Source organism: Brassica oleracea, unplaced genomic scaffold (genome assembly GCF_000695525.1).
Source record: "Brassica oleracea var. oleracea cultivar TO1000 unplaced genomic scaffold, BOL UnpScaffold00689, whole genome shotgun sequence".
Lineage (NCBI taxonomy): Eukaryota > Viridiplantae > Streptophyta > Magnoliopsida > Brassicales > Brassicaceae > Brassica > Brassica oleracea.
Genome location: NW_013617438.1, coordinates 83,887 through 97,882, shown reverse-complemented (window position 1 = coordinate 97,882; position 13,996 = coordinate 83,887). Strand labels below are relative to the sequence as shown.

The window sequence follows — 13,996 nt, the reverse complement described above, 5'->3', positions numbered from 1 at the left end:
AAGTGTTTAAATCAAATTATTAGATAGTTACTAAAATATATAGGTCAATTTGAAAAAGAAAAAAAATGAAGGTAAGATTTCAGAATCTAAGCCTAAAGATATCAACAATACTATAACATATGTTACCAAACTCTAAACCAATGACTCATGAACCAATCTACATTCACTCATCTATGTTGGAAATAATTCAATTTCAGATAAACTAAATTTACATCAATGAAAAATGTTTATTATTACATGATTTAAAATTTTAACTCATCAAAATATTTTTTATAAAATTATAAAATTATTTTTAAGATCTACTGAACGAGAAGACTTACAAAAAAATCATCATAGAGAAGACTTCTTTGTAAGTCTTCTCTAACGGAGGGTTATAATGGTAAAATTGAATACATGTCTTTTTTTTGTTCATAAGGGGGCTATTGTAATTTCACTAGGCTTTTGGGCTACTTTTGCATTTGATTGAATTTGGGGTACACTTTTGTATTCAAAATCAAGTTTTGAGTCACTTTTGGCAAATTCCTCTAAATTTATTATTTATTTTGGGAAGCTTATTACATTTTTTATTTATTCGTTAGAATTTATCCATTATTTAAAATAAAATTCTAGTGTATATTTAACATGGTAAAACAAATGTTTACTTTAACCTCCAGTTAATCATGTTTATTAACCAAAATATGTTTTTTAGAAAAAAGTTAAAATGAAAAAAAAACAATTTGCTAAGTTTTCTGTCAATTAATTCGTAAACTTATATTGATTTGCTTTTTTTTTTTGGTCAAAACTTATATTGATTTGCTATTTATTGTAATAGAAGAGATACCCTTATAATTAATTAATTGTTGTTTACCATCTTTGTTTGGTTTGTTTATTTGTCTACACTTCTAGTAGTGAGCTTGTGGGTCCATCTTTGGTCTACGACCAGCTAAGTGATATGAATGCTAAGTCGAGGACATTCATGAGTTAATCTCACACCACGACCAAGCTTGCGCTCCTGTCGAAGACAATTACAGAGGCTCTTATCTCACCACCCTGGCTCTGGTGGTTGTCTTCGGTCTCAGCATTGTTAGAAATTTCACTAAATGTGGGACTATTTTCATTTAAATGTTTATTTGGTCTATAGATCGTATTTTTTCAGAATTAGTAACAAATTTTTAAAATTTTGTAAGAGTTAAATACACTAAAATTTCTATGAAAATATTACTATTACTATATTTTTTATTAATCTATAAACATAAAACAATATATTACAATCTAACTTAGTTAAAATATTATTTGTTTTACAATAACTATCTTTTTAGAATATCAAACAAATTATTACATTGTTATTAAAATCATTATTATTATTATTTTGTTTTACAATGACTATCTTTTTAAAATACCAATCAAGTTATTACTTTGTTATTAAAAATAAAAATTTATATACTGTCTAACTTAATCTTTGACTTTTTATGTTTCGTTTACAATATTAAGTATTAATGCATATGTTTAATGGTTTAAGTTAATTTTGAATATATTTTCAGCCCAACATTATGATCCAAAAAAAATATGTCATATTTTTTTTAATTTCCAGTAAAAATATTTTACAATCTTGTATTAATATCACAAATTAAAAATATAAATTATTTCTAATTCGATATTACAATCTTCATACACTAATGATTTTTAAAATTTTCTTTATTTTAACATTTTCTCCATTAATAATTTAAATAACATTTCTCTTATTGGCTTAACATCTTCTGAGATTCTAGAACCTGATTGCTAATATATTAATTGATGAACAGATAGAGTATTTGTTTAATTTGGATCATTACATTGTGTGTTTATAGTGTATGTCATCTCTATTATTCTTTAGTTTTGTGCTTGTGTATACTATAAAGTTTTATTTTATGAAATGGATGTATCTTGGATTCTTTTGTAGATCAACTTTGGGTGAGAGTTTCCTACAGATTGTGACTTTGTTTGAATCTTGAATGTTTCTGTTTGTGTCATGTTTTTAACCCACAGTGGTCACTCAAAACGGTCTTATAATCTCATTTTTGTTTCTTGTATGTGTTATGTATCTTGGAGTTTCGAGTGGGTCAACGTAGCTGAGACACTTTACCAACAGGTTGTTGTAGTAGGTTTTCGAACCTTGATGAATGTTTTTGTTTTGTGTTATGCTCTTACCCCGCCTCAGAGATCATTCTACACGGTGCTAGATTTTTCTGTTTGGTGCTTGTATGAATTATAAGAGCATCATTATCGCTCGTATGTAGAGCGTATCTTAAAGGGGGGTACGGTTTACATAAAAACCGTGTCTTATGTGTGTAAAATAAGAAATGTTTGTTGTGGGTTTTTTGCACTATTAGCGGACCCCATCGACACATGGCGACCCGCGATTGATGCGTTTTTTAATTAATTTTTTTTTTCAGACAAAAAAAATAAAAAGTAAAAAATTTAGGAAACCCTTTAGTGGGTTTGTGGGATAAAGATGGCCTAAGGTTTCTCTTGAGTGTCTTGCAGATTAACATAAGTGAGAATCATTTAAATTGTCGTTGTAGTTTCCTAGAATGTTTATGGTTTGTGTTGTGCTCCTCCTAACCTTCAGTGAACATTCTAAACATTATTAGTAACCCGCAGACAAAGACTAAATTATAATTTAATTAAAAACAATGCCTTGCGATCGAACATTTGAGCTACAACCACTTTCTTTTTCATTCCTTCCAAACGTTTCCATCATATCACAAACTTTGCTCTCCCTTCATTTCTTCCAGACCTGAGCTCCTCTCACAAAGCATCTTCCAAAAAATCAATTAAATGTTTGCTTAGAGCCTCTGTCAGTAGGACCTATTCTCAAATAAATCTGATTTTTTTTTCTAATCAATTAATGTCTAACTAATTTGCAATAGCCTTCAAAACTGTAATCTTTTTAGGAGATCCTCAAGCTGGTAATTTTCTCTAACCGAAGAACACAAAAAACGAAAGTCAACTGGTTAAAATCCTTGATATACATGAATATTTTCTAAATTGAAATCAAGAGTGATTATTTCTCATCATTACTAGGGTTTTCGACCTAGATAAAAAGCGAGAAGCCTTAGCCATTTTCACCATCGGCAACAAAATTAACGAAAACTTATTGAAGGGGCTAGGTTTAGCAATGGATAGGCTGAGTCTATTACCAGATGACTTGATCTTTAAGATACTCTCTTTTTTTCCATCGAGAGCTGTAGTGACCACAAGCCTTTTCTCAAAACGTTGGTGTTCACTCTGGAAACACGTCCCAAATCTCGGGTATTCCGATCCACATATCGAGAGTGAGTACTGGAGCGCTTCACGTTTTATAGACAAGTTTTTGCTACTACAAGACAACGCTCATGCTCTACAAACTTTGTATCTATGCGTTAATCGGTCCTGTCCTCCTGCAGACATTGAAACATGGGTTGGTGTTGCAGTTTCTCGCGGTGTGCGCGATATTCTGTTTTACCAATATAGTAGAACCTGGTACTCCCCCATACGGTTTCCTAGGAGCTTGTATACATGTGAAACCCTAGTGACTTTAAGTCTACTACACACCTTCATAGTTGATGTTCCTTTGGCTATTTGCTTCCCTTCACTCAAGAGTTTGACTCTTGAATCTGTGGACTTCCTTCTTAGCGATGACGATATTGTTCATCGGCTTCTATCGGGTTGCCGTGTCCTTGAAGACCTAAAAGTGGTTCGATGGGGCTATGACGTATTGAAAACTTTCAAAATCATGGTTCCTTCGTTGCAAAGATTAACAGTCGAGGATGTTTTAATAAATGGTAATCCAGTTCCAGGACCTGATGCTGGGTTTGTGATCAAAGCTCCTTGTTTAAAGTCGTTAGCGATTACGAGCAAGTTTGGTTCGTTCCACTCACTAGTGAAAATGCCATACCTGGTGAAGGCTAACATAAAGCTTCAACATGGAGATTCTAAGAATCTTCTCGGATGTGTTACCTCAGCCAAACACCTATCCTTATGTTTAAAACAACGAATGGTAAAAAAAATAATATTTATTTTTGTTTGTGATTACATATCAATAATTATTTGGCACTTACTTATGATGCCACATGCAGGATTCGTATCCAATAGGCGACTTCAGTCAACTCGTGTCTCTTAAAGTCTGTACATGCTCTTTAGACTGGTATCGTCTTATACTCAGCCGTGCCCCTAAACTCCGAGTTCTCAGATTCCAAGGTCAAGAAAATTTGCTTCCATCTTCATACATAAATGATCTTAAGAAATGTTACAGCAGTTCCGAAGATGTCCAGACTCAGTGGGAGCGACCGAGTTCTGTTCCTGATTGTTTGATTTCGAGCCTCGAAACTATCGAGTGGATGGATTACAAAGGAACAGAAGCAGAGAACTCAGAGCTGAAGTATTTGAGAGAGAACTCTAGAAGACTGCTAAAGACGATGACTCTTTCAAAATACTGGTACAGCCTACACGAAGGAGTTTTAACAAATGACGGTTTAGAGATATAGAATTCTACTCGTTTTTATTCTTGGAGCATTATTAGTACTTAGGTTGTTTTGATCATACTTTTAAAAGTTTTGAATGATGGAGCGCAAACTCTGTTTTCAGAATTCTAGTGAACATTTTTTTTTTAAAAATGTCATTGTCTGCTAAGACGAACGGTTCTACTTTTAAATATTTGGATCATAGTCTGTACACATTTGAAACCCTTGCATCTCTATCCCTAGTATCTTATGTCAGCTTGTAAACTTGGAGCTGCTACAAGTAGAGTAAAGAAATATCCTTAGAAATGCTGAAATAACTTTCTTACTGATGTTGCTTTGAAGATTTTGTAACATTGTTAGCGATTCTTTTGGTACTCTAGTTTTTTGTATCGAGAGGTAATCCAAGCAGGAAGGTTATAACCAAAACAGAGGAGCTGCCTAGCGGATCAAGTCATCTCATAGATAACACGGAAACCCAACCTATGTATTTAAATATTTGACTTTTTCAATCTCTTCTATTTTGTGTTTTTTAGCAACTGACACATTGAATATCTTGGAAACTTGAAATCTGAGGCCACCTTTAACGCTGGTTGCTTAAAGGGTGGCTATCATTTTTTTAATTTTTTAAAAAAAAGAAAGAGAAGAAGAAAAAGAAGAAGCTCTTCTTCTGCGGCTTGTTTAAGCGTCGGTTGTTTGTTTAAGCGTCGGTTGTTTGTTCTATTCGAGGATCATACTGATATGTGGCGGTCCGCGATTGATCCTTTTTTATTTTTATTTTTTTTAGTCAGAAAAAAAAAATTGAAAAAAATTAAAAAAATTAAGCACCTCTAATGGGTTGATAGGGTTAATGATGCTCTCGTGTGTATCTTGTTGAATAAAAAAACAGCAAAAAGAAAGTAGAAAACGTTTATTAATGATGAAATACTTAAGAACGGTGGAGTGGAGTCTCTCACCTCCCCTTCTTCAGATCTTAATTATAAACACCTTCTTAAGGGTATTTCCAAGCCATGAGATAATGTTTGTTTTATTTTAAAATCTAGATTTAAGTTTCTCTTGAGAGACAGCTGTGCTGTGCTGATTTTGACGTCAAGAAATATTGTGCAAAAATTCATGTATTCTTTGGATAAATTCATGTATTGTGGAAAACTTGTTTGTGTATAGTAGGCCCATAAAATTGTTTAACCGACCCTGGAAGGCTATTTCTCTTTCTTTTTTCAACTAGGATTTTTTATGGTTTGATTGTGCGTTCTCATCATCATTACTAATAAGATTTTCGACCTAGAGAAAAGCAAGAAGCCTTAAACCTGCATTCTTCATCATCGGCAACAAAATTAACGAAGATTTTGAAGGGGTTAATTAGGTTAGCAATGGATAGGATGAGTCTGTTGCCAGATGACTTGATCTTTAAGATACTCTCTTTAATTCCATCGAAAGTTTCAGTGTCCACAAGCCTTTTGTCAAAACGTTGGTATTCTCTTTGGAAACGTGTCCCAAATCTTAGGTATTCCGATCCATATAGCGACAGCGGGTACTCGAGAGCTTCAGGTTTTATTGACAAGTTTTTGCTGCTGCGAGACAACACTCATGCTATAGAAACTATGCGTCTATATGTTAATCGGTACTGTCCTCGTATAGACATTGAAACATGGTTTCGTGTTGCAGTTTCTCGAGGTGTGCGCGTTCTTCTGTTCAACGACTGTAGAACCTGGTACCAGCCCATACGGTTGCCTAGGATCCTGTATACATGTGAAACCCTTGCGACTTTAACCCTAGTTTCAGCTGTCATTGTGGATGTTCCTTTGAATATTTGCTTCATGTCACTCAAGAGCTTGAGTCTTATATATGTCGACTTCCCTAGCGATGAAAGCGTTCATCGGCTTCTATCCGGTTGCCGTGTCCTTGAAGACCTAAAAGTGATTCGAGACAACAATGAAAACGTGAAAACTTTCAAAATCATGATTCCTTCATTGCAAAGGTTAACAGTCGATGATGTTTTTATATATGGAAATCCAGTTCCAGGACATGATGTTGGGTTTGTGATTAAAGCTCCTTATTTAAAGTCGTTAGCGATTACTGGCCAGTTTGGTTGGTTCCATTCACTAGTGAAAATGCCCTACTTGGTGAAGGCTAACATAAAGCTTCGACATGGAGATTATTGAATCTTGAGTTCCAATCAACAAGTCCAAATTTTATTCAATCACAATGTTCAATCACCAAAGTCTCAGCAAATCATCATCACACGATAGGCTTTATATATAGCCACCACAAAGTCCTAATCCTAGTTGATAAACATAAAATATTATGATCATTATCTATTAAACTAATCCAAGTCCAACTAGTAAAATACTTTCTTGCACCTCAAGTTTTCTTCAAGCTAACTCCAACAATTATTAGTAGAAATCGATTGAGATGAAGTTCCAAACCAATGAGAGATGCTCCAAATCCGTTGATATTAAAACTGTATTTTGAATTGTGAGAGAGGATTCTTTCGTTTCTTGTTTACTTCGTTATATTAAGCAATGTGACGTGTTAGTGAGGTACAGGTCGAGATGGATGCTCGCTTTCTCTTTAATGTCGCGATGAGGAGTGGTGGATCCGGCGAGCTACTGGAGAGCGACGGTCACCACACAGAAGCGGCAGCCACCGTTTCTCCTTCCAGGTGAGGATCCCGTTTGAGGACAGCGGGGAAGGTGTGGAGGAGTTTCGGTTTCGGGATCTTGTGTAGTGGGGTCGCTTGGTAATCCGTCGTGGTGGTGGTGTCCAAATCGGTGCATTTGAGGGTGAGTTAAGGAGGTTAGTTCTGGCGTTCCACAGCTCCAGTGATGTCGACGGTTTTCTAAAGGAAGAATAAATAAAACCGATTGCAACTGAAGATATTTCTAAAATTAATAGGAAAAACTAAAGTCGAGATCGACGCGCAACACAAAATCCATCCAAATAGGGGAGTAAGATATGAAAATACAAACATAGAAGGGCTTAAACCAGAAACCATGATATGAGAGGTCCCCATATTTGCAGGGTGGAGTTCGAAGATTTAGGGAACTCTTCATCCCTATTTATACTATTAAAATTCGGGATTTGCAAGAAAAGCTGTGGGGGGAGTAATTAAAGTGGACGTCATGGGAAAGCTTAACGGATGAAGTTAATGGAGGAATTTAATGGCCTGATTTATTTGATGATGAGAAACACAGTCGTTAAAAAGATGAACCATACAAATGAATGGTGGCTTCTCGTTAAGAAGATGACAGCGGCCAATGGGCCAAGCTTTTGTTTGTTTTCAGTCCAAATCAAGTTATTCGAAGCCCACACAGTATTCATTCGTTTGAGCCCATTAAATTCAAAACGAAGGCAATTGAAGATTTTCTAAAATTTGGACAGGTGTCAGCTTTTCATTACCCTATTTGATAAGGTGGCTTAAGGAGAAGAGAGAAAATATCTTCTTTAAATAATAAGATTAATGACTTATATAAGAAAATTAAACTGTTTTAACATTGATTTGTAATATGAAAAAAAAAACTATGAAGCGCATTATATAGACTTTTCATAGTTGCTCCAATTAGGTGTTTTTAGTGATTATATGTCAAATCATATGGATTGTTTTACAATTAATATTAAATTATTACTTTTTTGAACATGATTAAAATAAATTAAAAAAAAAACTAAAATCATCAACAAATCAAATTATAACATTTTTTTTCTTAAATTTCACTTATGATGGACACATAAGCAAAAATTACTTAAGTAACTTTTCAATTAATATATAGAAGGTTGATTAAAAAACTATTCACCAATTTTCTGATAAAAATTATTAAACCACTAATCATCAGTTTATGCTGGTGTTCCCCCAACCTTTCAAATGTTATTTAGTTTCTTTCATTACCTTTATATTTTTCATAAAGACTCCATTTGATACCATCTGTTTTTCTTTTCGTAATAAGAGCATTCTATTGCAAGGTTTATAATGAATATTTTTACGTAAAAATAATAAGATATTCGAAAATATGACAAAAATTCAAATTCAAATGAAAATCATGAAAATCTCATTAAGTGTTAGGAAATGTGTTATTTTAAAATTGTCTAATTTCAATATTAATATTTAATTATGTAATTAATATAAAAATAATATAGTATATTAATCTTATTTTGATTTTTTTTTGCAGTGAGCATGTTCTGTTCCCTGACCACCACTAGAATGTATTATACCCGCTTGAGGGATTTCATTTCTCTTTTATTTTGTGTATTCTAACTCTCCGTCATTTTACTATGTTTTTGCCTTTTTGGTACTGAAAATGTTTGAATCCATTCTATGGCGCCTAATCCATCATTAGCTAAACACTTTTAAACAGCGGAATCCATTACTGGCTAAACAATTCTAAACAGGGATTCCTAATGCACATACACATTGAAGAAAACAGAGGACGAAGAGGCGCCTAACACAGGACTGAGTGGTGCGACTAGTTCCAATACTTGTTTCACTTCATCAAGCCACAATTGAAAAGCACATGACAAAAGCTTTCCTGTCCAAAGCCACGTAAGGGACGAGTTCAATTATTTGACAGTTTAGCGAAAGCCTTGAAAGTATTTGTTTTTTTTTCTGCTCCACACTCCAAATCCTTTGACACAAAACAAAGGGCAAGAACATCTAGGAATAGATACTAGGTAACATACAAACTGAAATTTAATCTGTCAAACAAAACGAGAAAATATCACATGACCAGAATCTGTTTACTGAAGATCAGTGGACTTGGCCGATGGTATTCCGTTACGTTCCAAGACCAGTGAAGTTGCTTCTTTAGCAGATTTATTGTTCAAAACAATAACATATCCTCCTTCTAAGTCGAACCTCAAATCCTCAGTGCAACATTTTTCTACAAGCTCAATTAGATGCTTCAAATTCACAACTTCAACTCCGTTCAGTTTCTTCACCTGTCATACACCACCAAAATTATCCCCCTCCTCAGCCAAACTTCACTTTGAAAATAGCCAATAAAAATGACTTACCTCAAAATCGTCAAAAAAAGTGTAATCCTCGTTGATGGCATCCGAAAACACCTGTAGCCAAAAATGTAATGCCAATATAATGAAGACAGTCTTATTACTAGCACAAAAAGACAGACCACCCATTCTGTACTGGAGAATATTTTCGATATGGGAGAGTTAGTTGATCCATACAACAAATCCCTAATATATTCAGAATTTTAAATCTACATACAAATCTCTTATCCAAGGGTTATTCATCATAATTATGTATTCAAAGAACAGATGACAGTTTCAATGATTGATCTTACCAGTTAGCTAAGTTGATGTTGTTAACACCTCAAGATCCTAGCATATTTTTCTTTTAATTTATATATTTAGTAGATTATTTGTTTTCTTTTAATTTACATAATTAGTAGAAGATTTTAGGTGTAAATAGATTAGAAGAGGAAATAAACACAAACCTGAGATATGATGACAACCTGTTCACCGGCCTTTTTAGCCGCCATATTTAGTACACATTCACATATGTCACTTGATTTATCCACATACGGCTTAGAAAGCGGCACAAAGACAAAACCGGCTACTATGTAATAGCTTGGTAGGAACTTGTACGGAACCAGCGGCTGCTGCTCCTGTGAAGAATAAATACAGATAATATTAGTAGCAGACAAAGTAACATAAAGAAATAAGTAACAAACAAATGTCACTGAAAAAAGTTGATGACTTACGGTGAAGTTCAAACTGACATTGAACGCATGCTCTTTTCCATCCCTTAAGATTCTAACAAAAGCTGTTTCACCAGGTTTCTTCATAGAAATCAAGTGATCAAAACTGAACGATTCCTTTTTTTGAAGATTATGAACTGCAAGAAGAATATATAAGAGTTAAAATTCACCAACACACATGCATAAGATGATAATCAATAATATATAGGTGGTAATTGCTTACTTGTTCCATCATTATCGACAGGTAAACTGTGACACCCCGATTTACATAATAAAATGTTACGATAAGTAAATAGCTCTGATACCAAAATGTGACACCCCGATTTACATAATAAAATGTTACGATAAGTAAATAGCTCTGATACCAAAATGTGACACCCCGATTTACATAATAAAATGTTACGATAAGTAAATAGCTCTGATACCAAAATGTGACACCCCGATTTACATAATAAAATGTTACGATAAGTAAATAGCTCTGATACCAAAATGTGACACCCCGATTTACATAATAAAATGTTACGATAAGTAAATAGCTCTGATACCAAAATGTGACACCCCGATTTACATAATAAAATGTTACGATAAGTAAATAGCTCTGATACCAAAATGTGACACCCCGATTTACATAATAAAATGTTACGATAAGTAAATAGCTCTGATACCAAAATGTGACACCCCGATTTACATAATAAAATGTTACGATAAGTAAATAGCTCTGATACCAAAATGTGACACCCCGATTTACATAATAAAATGTTACGATAAGTAAATAGCTCTGATACCAAAATGTGACACCCGTCACTTTCGAAATAGTAAAAATAATTCGATAAGTACAAATATCTGAAATGTCCATATATAAATATTTGAAAGTCCACATCCACGCTTGAATTCCATAATATAAAATAAAATCTGAAACATAAAGTACGACATAAACCGAGAGTCCGAAATACGAAATAACATAAACGATAAAAGCCCAAAGGCCTAGAGGCCCGATAACGATAAAAGCGATAAAAAGATAGATGCCCAAAAGCCCAATAGTAGTAAAAGCCCAAAAGCACCGGTCCGGTATAATCACTTCTGCTCGTCGGTCTCACCTGAAAGGGGGAAAGAAGGAGGGGTGAGCGACAGGGGAATCGCCCAGTGAGGTATGGGATGCTAAACCGCAAACCACTGACTGAGTTCATAGCACTACTAAAATGTAGGCCTAGCTCTAGCATGAAACAAACACGGTGTCGATTACACCACACAAAACAATCAACATATGTCTAGAGGACTAGACATGCTACAACCAATGCGATGATATCATACCGCATTTCCTTCATAAGGATATATATCTATAAATATAATTCTACAAGCGTCGTAAGTACAGTAGTCCACTCTGTACCCTCCGCAAATCCACGGCCTAGTGCAGAAATCTCTGCACCCCGCAATCTCAAACAATGCAGCCTAGTACAAACGTCTTTGTACCCCGCTAAACACACGGCCTAGTACAGATATCTCCGTACCCCGCGATCTCTCAAACAAGGCGTAGCTAGCACAGACGTCATGTGCCCCCGCAATCACACGGCCTAGTACAAACGTCTCTGTACCCCGCAAATTCCGCGGCCTAGTGCAGATACCTATGCACCCCGCAATCTCAACACATGGACTAACATATATACATATATATAATTAACAGTTTTTAGCAGCAATCATTTCAATCAACCGTTGAATCCTCTATTATCATATTTCCGGTTTAACAATCAATATCAATAACGAACAACCAAGACTCTCAAACAGACTCGATTCAAAGAGACGGATCCATGTTTCGAAACTAAACTTTCCATAATGGTAGTACTAAACTAGCTCGGGATTTAACGGAGTAGCCCTCACCTTAGCAATGAAGAGAAGTGGTATATATGAACTCCAGCTGCTCAAATGGACTCCAAATCTGAAATCAGATCGAAATTTCGAGTCAGAACGCCTTTCGAACGGTTTAAAACGGGTATTTACGGAAAAGTCAACCCACTGGTCAAAGATCAATTATTTAATTAATTAATTAATTAATTAATAAATTAATTAATCCGGTTTATCCTAACCGATTTCCAATTGATTTTAACCGACCGGTTTAACCTAACCGAATTGAAATCAATTTAAACCGGCTAACCAATCGGTTAACCGAGTCAACCGAGTTGACTCACCGGCTCGACTCGGCCGAGTTGGCGAGTCGCCGGCGAGTCACCGGTGTCGGTCACCGGCGGCGACGGCGGAGCTGCGGCGGCGGACGGTGGTCCGGCGGCGGAGCTGCGGTGGCGACGATTTCCGGCGGCGGCGCGTGCGTTTCACGCGCGCGCGAAGGGCGGTTTTCTGGAGGCGCGTACGGTTTCGTCCGGTCTCCGATCGTGGCGTGGTTGGTGTCTACGGCTTCGTCTCGACGAGAGGAACACGATGATGGCCTTGGATGCACGAGATTCGCAATGGTTAAGAAGTTATGGTCGATTTACTAAAACGGCCGAAACTTAACTCAAAAACATGGCGGTTTTCAATTACCTTTGGTTACGGATGATGGTGGTGACAAGCTGAACGTGATCACGGCACACGGTTGCTCCGGCGACGAGCTCAGGTGAGCTTTCTCTCTCTTTCTCTCTCTCTTTCTCTCTCTCTCTTTCTCTCTCTCTCTCTTTAAAGAAGTTGGAGATGGTGGAGATGGTGGGGATAGTGGAGATGGTGGGTCATTACATAAACCTTCGATTTCAAGTATGACGTCATGTAATTCCAGAACTTTGATAGCATTTGACCATGGGTCTATTTTAGTTATAAGAACACCGGTCATGTTCTGACTCATTTTGAAATGAGTACGTAGTGGAGCAACCTCCATAGTTTGATACCTTATACCCAGCGAGCCAAAGCCTATTTGTCTTTCTTCAACACCTTTCAGAAAATGTTTAATCACTAGGGATGGAATTATGCAGTACCCCGCCCTCGATATAAACCGACGACTTTGTTTCCCAGAAACAAGGGACCAGTACAGTAACAACTACTGCTATCAATTCCAATGGACAATCTTGTTTGAACGGGATTCAGTCGACTAGAGTGAAAGAAGTCAAAAATGGGATGACTAAAGACGTTTTATTAGATTCGAACTGAAGGATTACAAGAGTGACAGGAAAGCGAAAGAGCAACGAGATCAAAGATAGCGACTAAAACCCTAGATCTAGCCGCTTGGTCTGTCCAATGGTCAAAAGTCATCTTCTTGTTGCTTCCTCTCGCCTTTTATTTAGGGAATTGATTCCGGTCTGAGTTCTTGATCGAAAACCGGTTCCAGCAAGAAGTTGGACCGTCGCGAGTATGTTCCTGGGTATTCAGGCGGCCTTTGAGGCCCATTTAGTCCTTCATAGACCTAATGATTGCACTCGGAAAACGTGCCTTCGTTTTTGCTATAAATAGACCTCTCTCCTTAGCTTCCGTCATTCTTCTCTGCAGATTCAGGTATCCGTTTTCTCTCCCTTCTCTCTACATTTGCTTTCTCTCTCTAGATAAGTTTTCTCTTGCGTAGACTCGTTAGTATCCTTCGGCGGTTGTAGTCGTCCCCTACATTAAGGAACATGCCTCCAGAAAGTCGACTGTCGCGAGAAGAAAAAGGGAAGGGAATTGCGGATTCTCCGAGTCCGACCAGAGATGCGTCTGCAACTGACAGCCCACTGGACGACTTCGACTTGATTCATCGCGATGCTCTCCGGGATACAGAAAACATGACCCTATCTCAACGTCTTTTGGTCGCTGATGCTCATAAGATGATTCGTGATGAAGGTGCGGATCGCGTTGAAGTCGGGAGCAGCGACGTGAGCA

At 36.3% G+C, this 13,996-nt stretch overlaps 3 protein-coding genes across 4 annotated transcripts in view; 2 read left to right on the top strand and 1 right to left on the bottom strand.

Moving 5' to 3' along the window:
* Positions 1-3,130: 3,130 nt before the first annotated feature.
* Positions 3,131-4,484, top strand: LOC106319916 (putative FBD-associated F-box protein At5g56440). The gene is made up of 2 exons (XM_013758308.1): positions 3,131-3,997; positions 4,077-4,484. The coding sequence occupies exons 1-2, from the start codon at positions 3,137-3,139 to the stop codon at positions 4,482-4,484; spliced, it is 1,269 nt and encodes a 422-aa protein (XP_013613762.1). The 5' UTR covers positions 3,131-3,136.
* A 1,343-nt stretch (positions 4,485-5,827) lies between these two features.
* LOC106319921 (putative FBD-associated F-box protein At5g56440) lies at positions 5,828-12,030 on the top strand. Its single transcript, XM_013758311.1, has 2 exons — positions 5,828-6,614; positions 11,758-12,030. The coding sequence occupies exons 1-2, from the start codon at positions 5,828-5,830 to the stop codon at positions 11,841-11,843; spliced, it is 873 nt and encodes a 290-aa protein (XP_013613765.1). The 3' UTR covers positions 11,844-12,030.
* The window catches only part of LOC106319922 (putative protease Do-like 3, mitochondrial), a 13,820-nt gene continuing 10,880 nt past the window's right edge, over positions 11,057-13,996 (bottom strand). Inside the window, exons 1-2 of one of the 2 annotated variants that reach the window (XR_001265610.1) lie at positions 12,041-12,333; positions 11,057-11,262 (exon numbers count right to left, since the gene is read on the bottom strand). Coding sequence is in view for 1 of the 2 variants with exons in the window: in XM_013758313.1 (XP_013613767.1) it covers positions 11,240-11,262 (23 nt within the window). In the remaining variant the exon portion in view is untranslated. Of the gene's footprint in view, positions 11,263-12,040; positions 12,334-13,996 lie in introns of those variants that run through there. The other variant, XM_013758313.1, reaches the window with a different exon arrangement.